Consider the following 17305-nt stretch of genomic DNA (forward strand, 5'->3'; position numbering starts at 1 on the left):
TTTGGTGTTAAGCAGGTTTACACAAAAGTGAGAAGTTTATGTCCCATCTACAAAATGGTTGAACACACACTAAATCTGGTAGGTTCCCTCCTCCCACCAACCAGTCTGAATCAGTATGTTAGTCAAATAAATTCTGAACCTCACAAGATTGGGTTTTGTTTTGTTTTTGTTTTGTTTTTTTACTCCATACGGGATTTTTATGCAGAAAAGGAAACTCTAGCTTCTGTGGTGGTGAGATATCATCATTTCTTAGATTTTACCTTATCTTCATGTCTGAACCTGCTGTCAGTAATATAGGATTTCCATCTGCTGGGCTGCAGTATATTCCATGAACACTATGAGGTGAAGGCTAAAGGGTGGGAAAATAGGTTTTTTTTCAACAACTAGTGTTAAAATATGCTAACTTTTAAAAAACTGAATTATCTTAATTAACAATCATGTCATTAAGGCACTAATCCTGAACACCTTCACATAGCTGTAGCTTCTAATGAAAGACATTGAACTTCAAATTACAACTATAAACAATTGTTTTTTGTTTTCTTTTTAAAAAAAATCAAATTAATCATTTTAAATTTTGTATCCACACATTTACATTTGATTATTTACTTAATACCAAAGGCAATTTACAAGTTACGAAATAAATTGAAATCTCAGGATAGAAAACAATACAAGGAGAATAAAAACAGCTGTTGAGCATTCAGCAAAAGAAAAATATTCAAACAGTAGTAGATAAAAACAGTAAGACTGCAATCCTGCACTTATTCACAAGTATGTAAGTCCCACTGGTCCCCATAGGTCTTACACCTGAGTAGACGTGTATAGGTTTGAATGGTTGCAATCTTATGCACACTTTCTCAAGAGTAAGCCCCAATGAGGACAGTGGTACTTACTTCAAAGTAAGCTAGGGTTGCTGCCATATGTCATGATTTCTCCAGTGATTTGGCCGATTTCCCCTTGGACACTGCTTGCGACTGCAGTATTCCAGATTTGTCCAAGAAATTCGGGACATATGGCAAGTCTAAAGTAAGCAAATAGGGACTAAAACAGAGACAGGTCAGAGTGATAGCCAGGCTTTTATGTTTCGAGATGGGGCTCAGCAACTGCCTCTTCATCCAAGAAGCTATGTGTAATTCAGTGCCTGCAAACATATAATTCAGCCTGCAATCTAAATGATTTAGTCTGTAATCTACATCTTCAGACCGAGTCTGAATGCAAACCTTAAGGTTATTTTTTTTAATCCCCTCTGCATCATCTCCTCAACTTCTGCTTCGTGTATTATCTCGCCCAATGAAGAGTTCTGAGAAACTGAAAGCTTACATCATTTTGTTTGGTACCACTATCTGGGCTTAGTACCCTTGCCCCAAGCTACACAGGGCTTTATAAGTTAACATCAGTGCTTTGAATTGCACCCGGAAGTACACAGGAAGCGCTTTCAGAATTGGCGGAATGTATTTTGCTTAACCCAGTATAGATAATGCATCTCTTCTCAAGTGAAAACATAAAACATTGGCATGATGGGCATTTAATATCCACCAAAGGACTAAAAACTACATAGGCCTGCTTTATTCTGCTCAAAACTTTACAATCAAAAAGCCAAACCTGATGTTCTGAAAGAGGTGGGGCATTGCTGGCCCATAACGTGAAGCGTCTGTCGCCTGTTTCCATATCCCACATGGAGACTTCATTATTGCCTTGAACAGCTACGGAAAAGCCATGGACAACGGTTATAAACCAAAAGTGCAGGAATGGGGGCAGACTTACATCTTAGGGTTTATTTCTTGCATTATAGTCTAACAATATAAAAGGGATGAGGAAAACGAGTTACTTGGCCACTGACAGCACTCATTAAAATAAATGCTTGTGAAGACTGTCCCTTAGCAACCGCTGGAGAATGCCCTCACTTATTCCGACTAAACCTAAGGAAGAACTTACAGTACAGTGGAACAGAATCCCATAAGGACCTTCCCTTGGAGGTTTCTAAGCAGAGGTTGGATGGCCATCTGCCATTTTGCTAGTGCTCTGATAGAGAGAGAAAGTGAACTCTACCTGCAATCACCCATGACTGGGAGAGGGGATGCATAAGCAGGCGTCTGATCCGTGCTCTGGAAGGATGGGAATGGCTAGAGATGGGTAACTGAAATCTCATGTCCCAGCATGCCATGGTACCACTGCTTGTACCTTGTAAAGAAAAAGAGACTATCAGCAGCAATCCAGGCCCTACTGACCAAGGAGTAAGCCCCATTAAATTCAATATTTACTTCCAAGTAGACATGTAAGGGCGTGGGTGGCTCTGTGGGTTAAACCACAGAGCCTAGGACTTGCCGACCAGGTCGGCGGTTCAAATCCCCGTGACAGGGTGAGCTTCCATTGCTCGGTCCCTGCTCCTGCCAGCCTAGCAGTTCGAAAGCATGTCAAAGTGCAAGTAGATAAATAGGTACAGCTCCGGCGGGAAGGTAAACAGTGTTTCCGTGCGCTGCTCTGGTTTGCCAGAAGCGGCTTAGTCATGCTGACCACATGACCCGGAAGCTGTACGCCGGCTCCCTCAGTCAATAAAACGAGATGAGTGCTACAACCCCAGAGTCGGTCACGACTGGGCCTGATGGTCAGGGGTCCCTTTAGCTTTACCTTTAGACGTGGTTAAGACTGTAGTTAATGACATTTTAAGCAATGTCCACTGGCCCTGATTATACAAATACTGTGTCAGTATGCCTAAGGTTCAAAGATATATTTGCTTTCCGCTAATCACTTACACTTTTTATCTTTCACAAAGAGATTTAGTGCACTTGCCCCTTGTAACAGCCCTGCATAGCAACTCACTGGGAAACCAAGAAGGAGAGGATTTGATTTGCCCAGATTAAATCCCTAACAGAAAATGGAGTTGAAGTCAAATCCACCCATATCTCCAGCAACCTAACTAAACTGCCCCTCTTGAAAGCAAGCGTGTTGCAGTCATTTTCCACAAGACCTGCACAAAGAGAAATTTTATTTATACAATGATTCTAAATACATATAATTATTTAATGGGGGAAACACAAAATGCATCTTACCGATACAAAGCCAGCATTGATGTATGTCTACAGCAAATGAGGTTATAAGTCCCAACCGTAAATCATGCTTCAATGTCCAGGCATTATTAGAAGATCTCAAGTCCCATCCCACCAAGGAACCATTCACAGTGGCGTAAGCCAACACGGACTGGGCTCCTGAATTGAAGTGATGCATGTCGACGACACAGCCATCATCCCTCTGATCTAAAAACCTGAGTAAAGGAGATGGCAAGATGGATATAATTCATTGAAATGTCACATGACTTCAAATTGTCCACACCCTTGCTTCTTTTGCCTATAGCCTTCCACTCTGCTCTCGTTTTGGTGGTGCATATTTGGCTGGAACTACTAATTCTGGATCTGAATGGAGATTCTGTACCTAGTTATAGCAGATACTTGTTTTATCATTCATGCCCCAAGTATTCATTCAGCCCTCTCACAAATCTTGGAAAAGAATGACCTCCCTGGCAGGAAAAATGAGAGGGCCGTGTAACACCAGCAAAATGTTCTCTGCAGGTCTCTATCTTCCTCAGTGCCCACAATAAACTCAATATCTGAATGAAGGAACTCAGGTGTAGCAGAGGTGTAGCCAGTGTCGGATTTACGTATAAGCTAAACAAGCTATAGCTTAGGGCTCCACTCTCTTGAGGACCCCCAAAAAATAAAAAGGGAAAAAACTGGATGTACATTTCCAAAATATAAGTTCAACTATTATTTTGATAAAATACATATTTTGTTATGTGCAAATAGCTTTAGATACCTATTAGGTTCATAAATTACAGCATACAGTGGTACCTCGGGTTAAGTACTTAATTCGTTCCAGAGGTCCGTTCTTTTTTTTTTTAAAAAAATAATATTTATTGAAAATTTCCAAATATAACAGAGAAAAGAAAAAAAAATAGAACATTTACTTTTAAACCTTATTTTCATTAGCATCTTTCCAGGACTTCCCCACCCCACCCCCTCTTGTATTCCAATTCCTTCAGATGAATTCAGCAGGTTCTTACCCCAAATTTTAAGCTTATTATCATTGACCCAATGTTAAAAATATTTTTTTTTATCCCCTAAAATCGACCCCTGTTCCCTTCCACGAGTTCCCCTCTTTAATATGCAGAACAGAATAAAATAAAAAAGTAAAGAACAAAATATAATTTTACACCCTTTGGATTCCAAATTTCCCTCCCCCCTTTCCCGGTTAAGTTCCCCAATGTCCATCAATGTCTGCTGTCGTCCTGGAGATCCCACGTCTAGGCCCAAATCCCTCACAACTCCACTTTGCCGTCTTTTTAATAGTCTTTGCCATCTTTTTGGTCATCTTTAATTTCGAACATCCAATCTTGGAAGGACTCTGTCTCAAGAAGGTCCATTTTTTTCCATCCAGATCTCTATATTTAAGAGTAAAACTCCAATTTTATTTCTTTAGACCTTTTAAATCTGGATGTCCCAAATGTTCCCACTTCCAGCTTTGTCCAATTCTTGTTGTTCTCTTTCCTCACTTTCCTCTGGTTTCTTTTCCTGCTCCACTACAAAAATGTTCTAATTCCAAAAGCTTCTAGTTCCTCTACAGAGGCTTTGTTTGTTCAGGAACAAAACCTTACGTCAAGTCCCTTCCATTCTTCAATAGATAGATCTATTGTCTCCTTTAGTGTAGAGACCTCTGTAGACAAAATAATGTTCCATTTCTGCAGTTTTCCCAGGAGATAAAAAGTCCTGTTCAATTCCCATGCATACAGCAATACTTGTAGTGTCCCAAAGCCCCTCTAGAGGGATTATGGTAACTCAGTTTCCTTCCAGATCACACCCAACAGTCAAAGTAACTTGTTATCCCTTGTTTTCAACAATTTATATCCAAATTGTAACAAATATAACTGGCAAAGTCCTCGTAACAAAGTTCTCTTTTTATTCTTCAACTTTGACAGCTCCTTTGACAGCTGTCAAAGCTTCTATTTCTCCTCGCCAGGCGCTCTCACGGATCGCTCCCGGTTCCCGGGGGGGTTACGTTTTAGCTCACACGTTCCACTTTTCTCCTCCAGCACAGTCTTATAATTTTCCATCGTGAAATTAATAACTTTATCAATATAAAATAGCTCTCGATCTTAGTTGTCAAATCCTTGCTTTAAATCCTCTACAACAGGGGGGAGACGGACTTCCTTTTTGCACCTCCCCCGCTCGTTCCAAATTTTTTTTAAAAAAAATTTTCTTTTAAATCCGATTTCCCAATTACTCACGGGTTGTTCTTTTAAGTCCAAATTTTCAATAGAAGAAGTCAGCGCTCTCCGTCAAATGGCATGCGGCTTCGCTCGGCAGGGGAAGCGAAGGACTCATAGCACCACACCACCCCCCGTCCCCCGCTCCGTAGCCTTTAAAAAGGCTCCTTCGCGGGTCGGGGGGGCGCAAACGGCGCCCGCCGAGTCACCATGTCCATGGGTTTCAGCGCCCATGGTTTTTGAGGGTCCCCGCGTCGCCGGCGCGGTAGGACCCAGCCCCTGCCGAGCAGGCTCCCTCCGGAGCTCGGAGGGAGTCCGCCATTCAGCGATGGCGCCAACCTGGAAGTCTTCCCCAGTCACTCTCCAGAGGTCCGTTCTTAACCTGAAACTGTTCTTAACCTGAAGCACCACTTTAGCTAATGGGGCCTCCTGCTGCCGCCGCGCCGCCAGAGCACGATTTCTGTTCTCATCCTGAAGCAAAATTCTTAACCTGAAACACTATTTCTGGGTTAGCAGAGTCTGTAACCTGAAGCATATGTAACCTGAAGCGTATGTAACCCGAGGTACCACTGTATATTCGACACAAAAAAACAGTGACAATTTGTTGTTGACAAAGGACAGCTGAACATATAAAGGGCCCCATTACCTTCAGTAGCTTAGGGCCTCATCAAACCTAAATCCGGCCTTGGGTGTAGTACCTAGACACATTCAGGAGAATAAGGTGGCAAGAGTAGACTATACCATTTCAGGCTTCTGATATGAGCCTGCTAGTGAGCCCAGCAGATACCCAACGAGATGCATCAAAGGACTGATAAAAACCTGCTTTGTATTGGATGGATCTTAGGAGACTTGGGTAGTTTTGAAGCTTCAATCCCAAGAAGTTGAATAGCTCCGTTATCTGAAGCTACAGCCAAGTAATGAGAGCCCTGGCAAAATGTAAGAGTCATCACACGCCCTCCAATCCGGGAATATGTCAAGATTGACCTGTCGTAGGAAGCAGAAAGGACATAGTTCAAAGACTGCTAGATTCTAAAAATCTACACAAATTGAACAGTAAGGTCCAATGAAGTATCAAATAGACAACTAAATTTAAAACATCTCTCCTATCGTGGCTTATTCTACAGAATCCTGGGAATTAGCAGTTTTGTTAGGAAAATGAGGATTTTCTGTTAAGAGATCCCCTTTTCCATCAACCTGGGAGAGAGATTACAAGTTGGGCCACCTGATATAATATCAGCTGCGTTATGATTGGATAGGAATATATTTATTATTTGAATTGGGGGGGGGGGGAGACACTAACAGTGATACAGCAAGTACATTTTACATAGAAAGCAATCAAAGAGTTGTATTTTCCATTAAGTGAAGTTGTTTGTCTTAACCCAACTGGTCCCTGCATGTGCTCAGTAGTCCTTCATTTGGTTAGGAGAATAAGTGACTACTATTTTCTGGAATTTTTGTTTCTTTTTCCTTTTTAATCTGGAAGGGATGGGTATGTGAAATAACAGCTACAGACTCCCTGTATCTGAACATCCCACTCTGCAGCTCCTTAATTTATGTTGTTGCTTGAGAGGAACAGCATTCCAAAGCCTGGGAGTAAAGATTCACCTACTTCCTGGGCAAAGATTGTGATCCATCCCACTTAACTCTTCAGCACCTCTTTAACAATAGACATTTAGCTTGTCTGCAGAAAGCATTATCCTATGATTTTGTTTTTAATGGTTGCTTTGGCTGAGGTATGAACAATTACTTTAAAAAAACAGATTTTGTTTTGCCCCCACTCAGTCTATCCCCCAGACCATGTAATTCCTGAGATTGTGAAACCTTAGGGAACAGAGCTATTGGTGTTTAAACACAGTGCTATAAGCCACGCTGAGCCCATGTGATATTTATTTTACTTCAGCTCTTCATTCACTGTTTAAACACTGAAGAGTCGAAGTGGATAGAGATAGAGCAAGATAAGTAGTAAATATAAATGAATAAAGGGATGGTGTAAGTCAAAGGAAATGTAATTTTAAAATGCTGGGTTCTGTTATATTAGTAACACATCTGAACGGTAACATCCAAGAGGATTTCAAACACCATTGCCAATGAAAAAAAAAATTAAAACTAGTGAGCATGTGTTCTTAACCTTGTATCCCAGATGGTAGCAAAATACTTGTGTTGGTGCAAAAGTTTTAATCTTATTTATTTATTATTTATGAGTATCCTGCCATCCTGTGGTGTTATGCATTACCTAGTAGTAGTCGTCTTGCCCTCCATTTTCTGACTGTTCCATATTTTCACTGTTCCATCATTTGAACATGTGGCAAAAATTGAATGTTCATCAGAAACTCTAATGCGGTTCACAGCAGACTTATGCTCATGAAGGTGAGCAACCAGAAGCCCTTTAGGATGCCATCCTAAGGAAAGCAACAGAATTTTTTCCCATTAATATCAGCAGTGAAGCAAACACATGCAGGAGTTCCTTTTGCAAAATGCCTCACACATGGGACTCTGTGACAACTGTATATATCAGCAATTACTAGATCAGGATCAACATGTAATATATTTGAGAGTGAACAGGAAATGCAAGATTTACTTTTCAAATTGTTTTATAATGCTTTGTCTTTTTGACAAAGTTAGCACCGTTACTTTTGAATGGACAGGCGCTTGTTTAAATATTTCAGAAATGTGCAAAGAATTATAATGCATTTGGCCAAGAAATTTAGCTAGACTCTCAAGCCAGTAAACATCTTGCATGTTGTTTGCTTCTAGGAATGTCAGATGCTACATGGAGACTAATGAGTTATAGGATTAGGATTACATGTCATATATCACTTACAAAGTACATGAAGGATAAATGTTGCCATGTTTCTGGCTCTCTTTTCTCACAGATGGGAAACTAAAATATATCTTAGCGGTTTTACAATGCGGATGCACTTCAATTCCAAATTCATCACAGAGTAGAGACAACTATTCAAAGGCCTTATTTTATGTACTGGGCAGCATACAGAATTATTCATTAGGCACGTTCTGGTTTGGCTGTCAGGTGGCGATGAAAAACAACTGCTTCCACAAGCTTCTGATGATTGCAATGTCTGCTGTTTTATGACAATATTTAAGTTTTGTAAACGGGTGTGACACCCCATTATGATGGAAAGGTATGGTGTGAATATTTTAAGCAAATTAATACAAAACTAATTGTGTGTAAAGTAATTCAAAAGTGTCCACACAAGTAGATATTTTGTACCTGCAAAGGACCAGGGCACATACTTGTATATATACTATTATGTTACGTAGCATGTTCTCTTTTAAACAAGATTGCAAGTTCCCTGCTTGGCTCTGCCTACTGCAGTTGACAAAGCTACCTTAATTTTTGTTTGTTTGTTTGTTCACATGCCACCTAACAAAGCTAAGTACCAAACTACATTCAGACAGCAGTGGTTCAGCAGCTGTGTAGCAACGACATGCAAGTGATGTTTAACAAACAATAGTAATAGTAGTAGTAGTAGTAGTTATTATTATTATTATTATTATTATTATTCATTTATTCATTCATTCATACATACATACATACCCCGCCCATCTGGCCAGGTTTCCCCAGCCACTCTGGTCGGCTCCCAACAAAATATTAAAACACAGTAGTGCGTCAAACATTAAAAGCTTCCCTAAACAGGGCTGCCTTCAGGAGTCTTCTAAAAGTCTGGTAGTTCTTTTTCTCTTTGACATCTGGTGGGAGCGCATTCCACAGGGCAGGTGCCACTACTGAGAAGGCCCTCTGTTTGGTTCCTTGTAACTTGGCTTTTCACAGGGAGGGAACCATCAGAAGGCTCTCAGCGCTGGACCTCAGTGTCCAGGCTGAACAATGGGGGTGGAGACGCTCCTTCAGGTATACTGGATCGAGGCTGTTTAGGGCTTTGAAGGTCAGCACCAACACTTTGAATTGTGCCCAGAAACATACTGGGAGCCAATGTAGGTCTTTCAAGACCGGTGTTATGTGGTCTTGGTGGCCGCTCCCAGTCACCAGTCTAGCTGCTGCATTCTAGATGACTTGTAGTTTCCGGGTCACCTTCAAAGGTAGCCCCACATAGAGTGCATTGCAGTAGTCCAATGAGAGATAACCAGAGCATGCACTACTCTGGCAAGACAGTCTGCGGGCAGCTAGGGTCTCAGCCTGCGTACCAGATGGAGCTGGTAAACAGCTGCCCTGGACACAGAATTGGCCTGTGCCTCCATGGACAGCTGCGAGTCCAAAATGACTCCCAGGCTGAGCACCTGGTCCTTCAGGGGCACAGTTACCCCATTCAGGACCAGGGAGTCCTCCACACCTGCCCGAGGCGGTGTCCCCCAAAAAACAGTATTTCTGTCTTGTCAGGATTCAACCTCAATCTGTCAGCTGCCATCCATCCTCCAACCACCTCCAGACACACAGGACCTTCACTGCCTTCACTGTTTCTGATTTGAAAGAGAGGTAGAGTTGGGTATCATCCGCATACTGATGAACACCCAGGCCAAACCCCCCTATGATCCCTCCCAGCGGTTGCATGTAGATGTTGAAAAGCATGGGGGAGAGGACAGAACCCTGAGGCACCCCACAAGTGAGAGCCCAGGGGTCTGAACGCTCATCCCCCCCCACTTTCTGGACACGACCAAGGAGGAATGAGCGGGACCACTGTATAACAGTGCCCCCAGCTCCCAGGCCCTCAAACCATAAGCCACTAAAACCCCATTCAGGCATTACACTCATAAGTAGAGCAGAACAGCAGGAACAAGTGCATTACCTCCACTCCCACCAAGCTGGAGGCTGACCTGTCCGCAAGCAAGGAGTCTCCTCCACTTGTGAAGTCTCCCCCTGTAATACAGAGCCCTGGTTTCCTGCTAACACGTTCTATTTCTTTGCAAGCAGATCAGCCAAATTGGACTTCAGAGGACACAATAAATAGAAATACAACCCCCCTCCCCATGCCAGTAGATCTTGGTGTTTGCAGGGCTAAAAGGCGACAGTTTGGTGCTACCCTCATAGCAGCTCTGGCCGTCTGTCAAGAGTACAGCAAGTATTACCTGGAGGCGGTGGCTTGCTCTCCCATTCTGCATTCTCCATCATCTGCTTGGCAATTCTTTCCGCGTTGCACTGTTCACGTTTCTGCTGTATCAGCTGCTGAAGTTCTGTTTTACAAGTAGTAATGCGCAGCTGGTACGTGGAAGGCGAAGCTATATTGCTTAACACTTGTATGGTTGGTTTTCTGGCTTGGACAACAGTTCCATCTGCTGCCTGAAAGAAATAAGCCTAGTTGTGTATTCACATTTAGAAAACGCAATCCGTGATTTATGTTTCAAAGGAAAGGGTGACATCCTCTCTTCTATAATTCAAAAGCAACTTCTGCATCAGAAATCAACTTTACAGGCAGCGGTCATTTTGCACGGGGTTTCCATTCCCGATCCCCGCACGTGTTGGCAGAGCGTGCGCAAGCCCACCCCACCCCATATTTGGGCCATTTCCAAGTGGGAAGCAACAAGGGTGTGTGTGATCACACGTCAAGCAGATGCACGTGAAACAGCCGCTGCCTGTACACCAAACTTCCATTTTACTAATTTATTGCTTGTTTAATTTTATTTATTTATATCCTGGATTTTTCCCAGTCAGATCCCAAGCAACCTGCAAGCCCAGGTAAACAAGACAGATTTTGCCTGACTCTTTAAAGACAGAAAAGTTGGTGCAAAGTGAGGCACAGGTGGACCACAACCATAGAAAACTGCCTCCCCAGTAGGCAAAGCTCAGGCGCTGAGGACGCCCTGAAAAAGGTCTCTGTGGATGATCTCAAATATAACTTCCAGAAGGATAGCTGTGTTAGTCTCCTGTAGCAAAACCAGCAGAGAGTCTTGTGGTACCTTAAATGCCAACACTTTTATAATGACAAAAGCTTTTGTGAACTACTTTATCAGATGCATGAAATGTGTGGATGTACAGTGGTGCCTCGCAAGACGAAATTAATCCGTTCCGTGAGGCTCTTCGTATAGCGGTTTTTTTGTCTTGCGAAGCAAGCCCATTGACAGCTTAGCGGATTAGCGCTATTAGCGGTTTAGCGGCTTTTAGCGGATCAGCTGATAAGCGGCTTATCAGCGGATCAGCTGATAAGCAGCTTAGGGTTTAGGAAAAGGGGGGAAAAAGGGAAAAAACCCCGCAGGAACTCGCAAGACATTTTCGTCTTGCAAAGCAAGCCCATAGGGAAATTCGTTTTGCGAAGCGCCTCCAAAACGGAAAACCCTTTCGTCTAGCAAGTTTTCCGTCTTGCGAGGCGTTTGTCTTGCGGGGCACCACTGTATGTGTATATGTATATGTATATGTATATGTATATGTATATGTGTCTACACGTACGTACACACACACACACACTTGTCAATTCAGCTTTACATGGGGTAGGGGGGACAACAACAAAAAGAAGTCCATTCAGGGGGAAATGAAACATAAAAAAACAGATGCCGATGATAACCTAATGCAAAAATACTTTGACTGTTTGAGCAGACTCTGAGCTGTTCTATGGAGCCGTAAACTTAACCAAGCAGGGGTGAGACCACTGATCCCACTCACAGGTTCATTCAGCCCAAGACACAGGTCAGGCAAGAGTTCTGTATCTTACTAGTGGGTTGTTGGCTTCCCAATTCGCTTCAACATCTGATTCACCCCACAACATCCAAATCAAAAGCTGATCTGAATTCAGAGGTTGTAGTTTCAGGACTATTAATCTTGTTTAAAAATATTATTTATTCATTATTAATTAAATTTATAAACCGCCTTTCAGCTGGAGATCACAGGGCTGTTTATGGTATAAAAAAATAGACCCAGAGTCTTGTTTTGTTCAAAGAAATGATTGAGCGTTGAGAGTAAAAATAAATTACTCTATGTTAAAAACGATTGGCAGCTCTTCTAATTCTATGGTAAAACACACTAATTTAAAAATCCCCAGAAGTACCTGTGGTGAGGATGACAAAGGAGCACAAATGCCAGCGGAAGACTCTGACCGAAGAGATTTCCCACTCTGAATGGCTTCTTGATCTGTGGCTTGACTGTGGCCTTTGCTAATTGGCTGAGGCATGTTAGAAGGTTCCAGAGAGCCAAACATACTCTTCCATTCCTCATTTACATTTGAATCTTGTTTTACGTGTTTTCTAGCTGAGATCAGCAAGACCCAAAAGAAGGATCACAGTAAGATTTTGTTTATAACAAAACAACCAAAATGTACAGGATTCTAGCTGTATAAGCAGAGTTTTGGGTTACTTAACCTGATTTATTGTGGCATAATGTTAAACTGAGTGCTGGATCATATAAATCAGCTGCTACATGACTTGGGCAAAGGTTTCAATCCATCACCAGATGAAATAAACTTGGAATGCTTAGCCTAATTTCTGCAGATGACCCATGTCATCTGTATTTATACAGATCGGTGAATGAACCTTGTGTTTTTTTGCAAGGTTATGCTGGCCTTAGTATTAAGGAAGTAATTGTTCTAGAATGCCAAGTTTGTGGTGGTGGTGGCAGGGAAAGAATCATGTATCTCCAAGATGGTTTTTCAGGCCGTTATGTAAACACATCTAAAAGTTAGAACAGACACAGCCATTTATATCTGAAAAGTTGGACAAATAGGCCAAAATACACAGAAACTTCATTTCAATATATTGTGCCTACCTAGCTTGAAAATGGGTTTCCTTATTATGACACTTTCAATTCACGTTTTTTTACTTTTTCACAACCAACTACAGCTTCATATACTGTTGCCAAAGTTAAACTATAAAGGTAAAGGTACCCCTGACCATTAGGTCCAATCGCGAACAACTCTGGGGTTGCGAGCTCATCTTGCTCCCTCATCTTGCCGAGGGAGCCGGCATTTGTCCGCAGACGGCAAGCATGACTAAGCCGCTTCTGGCGAACCAGAGCAGCGCATGGAAACACCGTTTACCTTTCCCACCGAAGTGGTACCTATTTATCTACTTGCACTTTGACGTGCTTTCGAACTGCTAGGTTGGCAGGAGCTGGGACCGAACAACGGGAGCTCACCCTGTTGCGGGGATTTGAACCGCCGACCTTCTGATCAGCAAGCCCTAGGCTCAGTGGTTTTAGACCACGGCGCCACCCGTGTCCCCCCAAGTTAAACTATACAAAGCTATAAAAACCTGTCCATTTTCCTATTTTACATATATTTGAGTAGTTTAGCAGGAAACTAGATTGACAATTGGAGAAACATGACTGGAGGCCGTGAGAGATATCTTGTAGTCAAGCTTGGTACAAAATCTCCATCCTCATATATTATACTAATTCACACAGGCCTATAGATCACTCAATAAGCCAGCACAATCACTTGTTATATGTGAATTGCTTCTATTAAGAAAACGTTGAGTTTCACATGAAAGCTTGATGGCCCATTCAAATCTGCAATGTTTCATCCACTAAACGATAAAGACGTATGTGAACTCAAGATGTTAAATTTCAGTCTGAAAAGTTCAATGTAAGCAGATATTCTAGATGTGGATGGAATGTGTTGATAGTGGACTCTTCCACGTCTACCATAAGCATTTTAAATCCTCCAATTTAAATTATAAAAAAGCAACAATGCAAATTACAAGACCATACTAACCGCGTTTATCATCAGACTCCTGCTTAGTTTTAACAAGATCAACTTGTCTCCCGGTTATACCCAGAGCTGCCAAGTCTATCACTCCTTTCTGGGTGCTGTCATGAAGGTGGCTCTGGTCCACTATGTTGGCCTTCGCTTTGTTGGACTTCAGCATGAAGTCTCTTAAGGCTAACAGCTTGTCTTCTTCTTCCTCAGTCATTCCCTATCCCAAAAGAAAACAAAAAATAGACAGTTCATCAAGACAGAGCAAAGATTTTCAGTTTTTAACATGTGGCAATTGGGCTCAAGAGGGTTCAGGATATAAAAGTTAGATTTACACTGTAACTAAAGAAACGTGTGGCTTTGGCTGCCACAATATAACAGGGCACCTTTTTTAAACAGGGACATTGGAAACTGCCTTATACGGAGCCAGGCCATTGGTCCATCTAACTAAGTAGTCTTTTACTGGCTGGCGCCTGGCTCTGCAGGTGTCTCTTTAGACAAGAGGTACTCCAAGGCCTATGTAAACATCCCAGGAACTGAATGTGGGGCATGCAAAACAGATACTGTGGCACTGAACTATGGCCCTTCCCCCAAATAATGGTCAGAATGTTGGAAGGTCTGTTGTGGGCTGCCCAGATACGAAAACATTTGGGAAATCAAGCCAATATGAGTTCTATGCAAGTTCTTATGCTGAGAGAGCTCTTACTCAATAGGAATCAATAATAAAACAGAATAATCTGGGATGAAGACCAACTACATAGTTTTGGTGACTATCTGATAAGCTTCCTGCAGCCATGGGTTCCTAAACAGAACTTCCATTTATGCACAAGCCCCACTGAAATGTAAAAGGACACCATTGCTGTTTCATAACTCAGATTCATTTCAATGGGGCTTGTGCAGGAGAAACTGTCAGCGCCGCTGGCAAAGTACTACTTTGATGTAGTACAGATGCTGAAACAATACATGTCCTTGCTTTATTGTGGATTCGCAGCACTACCATTATAGCAGTAAGAATATACTTGAGAAAGTAGCTTCTTCAACAGCTGCACAATTGCTGGATCTTCAGGGGGAGGGCAGTCAGGAAGAGCGCCATTCCTTTTCTTCTGACGAAGTTGCAGAGTTCTGAAAAGGCTTCCTATGTCCTTGGAACGCAGAGCATAATCAAATATAGAACGGCTTACAGGCTCTTTGAGGACGCTCAGTAGGACTATTTCTTTATCTATCTGTAATTCAGGACAGGGAACAAGGAAGTAATCAGATGGCTACAGAAATGCAACTGAGGAACTTTTCTTCTTGAGGGAATGAGCGGGAGGTCAGGCCTAGACACTGACCTCAGTGGTAGGTTTTGAAAGAAAGGGGACTGGATGGTAAGAGTACTTTTAAAAACTTTGCAAATATCCACTTCTTTTATATCAGACTATTTTGAGCTAGCTATTTTGGATAATATTAAACTACTTATTGTTATTTGTACAGCACTTTTTTAATCAAGCTACCGTATTTTTCGCTCTATAAGATGCACCAGACCACAAGACGCACTTAGTTTTTGGAGTAGGAAAACAAGAAAAAAAATATTCTGAATCTCAGAAGCCAGAACAGCAAGAGGGATCACTGCGCAGTGAAAGCAGCGATCCCTCTTCCTGTTCTGGCTTCTGGGATAGCTGCGCAGCCTGCATTCGCTCCATAAGACGCACACACATTCCCCCTTACTTTTTAGGAAGGAAAAAGTGAGTCTTATAGAGCAAAAAATACGGTACTTTTTGTTATTTGTGCAGCACTTTTTTATTAAACTACTTTTTGTTATTTGTGCAGCACTTTTTAACATGTAAAGGGCTGCACAATTCATATTGTGGTTTCCTTCGCAACAATCATCCGAGAAATGAAAACTACACTTTGCATTTAATACAGGAAAGAGGAATCTGTGGCCCTCCATATGTTGTTGGACTCCGGCTCCCATCAGCCCCAGCCAGCATGGTCAGTGAACAAGGATGGTGGGAGCTGGAGTCCCATAACAACTGGAGGGTCACAGGTGTCCCATCCCTGAAATGAAAGCTGAGAGCTAATCAGGATTTGCCCGGGGCCTGTTTGAACTATCTGGGCTATTTTATGCTCCTCAGACCTGGCATGCATTTTGGCATAGCTTTGTTTGTTCCTGCTAATGGTTTGTTACACAACAGAACCTAGGTAGGATGGGTTTGTATGCATGATGAGCAAGAGCTGGGTCACACATTGCACTGGCTGGTATTTTGCATGAGTGGGGGGAAGCATCCATGTCACAAATCCCCCGTCCCTACAGAAATAATATCTTTGAGTACTGAAAATGTATTAAAGGTAAAGGGACCCCTGACCATTAGGTCCAGTCGTGACCGACTCTGGGGTTGTGGCGCTCGTCTCGCTTTACTGGCCAAGGGAGCTGGCGTACAGCTTCCATGTCATGTGGCCAGGATGACTAAGCCGCTTCTGGCAAACCAGCACAGCGCACGGAAACGCCGTTTACCTTCCCGCCGGAGTGGTACCTATTTACCTACTTTGACGTGCTTTCGAACTGCTAGGTTGGCAGGAACTGGGACCGAACAACGGGAGCTCACCCCGTTGTGGGGATTCAAACTGCCAACCTTCTGATCGACAAGTCCTAGGCTCTGTGGTTTAACCCACAGTGCCACCCGCATCCCTTGAAAATGCATTAGGGATCACCATATTCCAAGTTTTCTCACCTCCACCAGCAGTAGCCAATGAAATTGGGCTGGGATAGCAAAATTCACACGATGCTGTTGCATCATGTGGCAAGCCCTGGAAGCAGGGGTAGGGAGGTTTCACCACTGAGATGCTGGCATTCGCAGCACCTTCTTGATCAGCCTAATATCTAATGAAGCTTTCAGACTCAGGGCATGAAGATATTAAGCTAAATTATTTTCAAGCCCTTCATATGCTGCAATTCTAAATGAAGAAAAGGTGCTCATCTAGTTGATTGCTTACCTGTATTATTGGCTGAGTGATAAAAGGATGCAGGTAAGGCATGAGTTTGCAATAAACATCAGCAATATTCAAATGTTGTGCTACAACAGTTATAAATCCTACTGCTCCATAGCGTATCCATAGATTAGGGTGGCACAGGAATGGTGCTGGAGAAGGAAAGGAACAAAAAGGGAGGAACCGATTTTAATTGATATAAGTCATGCAATTAAAATTCTAAAAACAGGAACAAGTTCACACTCACACACATACTTCAGACTAAATTCCAAAGGGGATCCAACATAACACAAAATCAAGTTCACATTATGATCTTGCCTCATGGCAGACACCTACCCTGGACTTTTGTTCCAGTCCAACCTGCAACTGTATTATTACAGTTAAAAGAAATCAAATGCCCTTTTTGCATTTCCTGAAAACTCCCAAGCTCACATCTTTCAGCAAAGGCACGAGCACATTTTTAAATGACATGACACTCAATAAGTTTGACTCA

General features: G+C 42.4%; 1 protein-coding gene across 1 annotated transcript in view; it reads right to left on the reverse strand.

The window, feature by feature from the left end:
* The window catches only part of PIK3R4 (phosphoinositide-3-kinase regulatory subunit 4), a 33095-nt gene that overhangs the window by 1573 nt on the left and 14217 nt on the right, over positions 1–17305 (reverse strand). The window contains exons 8-18 of the mRNA XM_081881863.1: positions 16819–16964; positions 14865–15068; positions 13864–14065; positions 12205–12404; positions 10295–10505; positions 7488–7653; positions 6074–6238; positions 3048–3259; positions 2047–2178; positions 1600–1700; positions 261–349 (exon numbers count right to left, since the gene is read on the reverse strand). Of these exons, the coding sequence (XP_081737989.1) occupies positions 261–349; positions 1600–1700; positions 2047–2178; positions 3048–3259; positions 6074–6238; positions 7488–7653; positions 10295–10505; positions 12205–12404; positions 13864–14065; positions 14865–15068; positions 16819–16964 (1828 nt within the window). The remainder of the gene's footprint in view (positions 1–260; positions 350–1599; positions 1701–2046; positions 2179–3047; positions 3260–6073; positions 6239–7487; positions 7654–10294; positions 10506–12204; positions 12405–13863; positions 14066–14864; positions 15069–16818; positions 16965–17305) is intronic.

The sequence above is a fragment of the Podarcis erhardii genome (genome assembly GCF_964252035.2).
Source record: "Podarcis erhardii genome assembly, chromosome: 12".
Classification (NCBI taxonomy): Eukaryota; Metazoa; Chordata; class Lepidosauria; order Squamata; family Lacertidae; genus Podarcis; species Podarcis erhardii.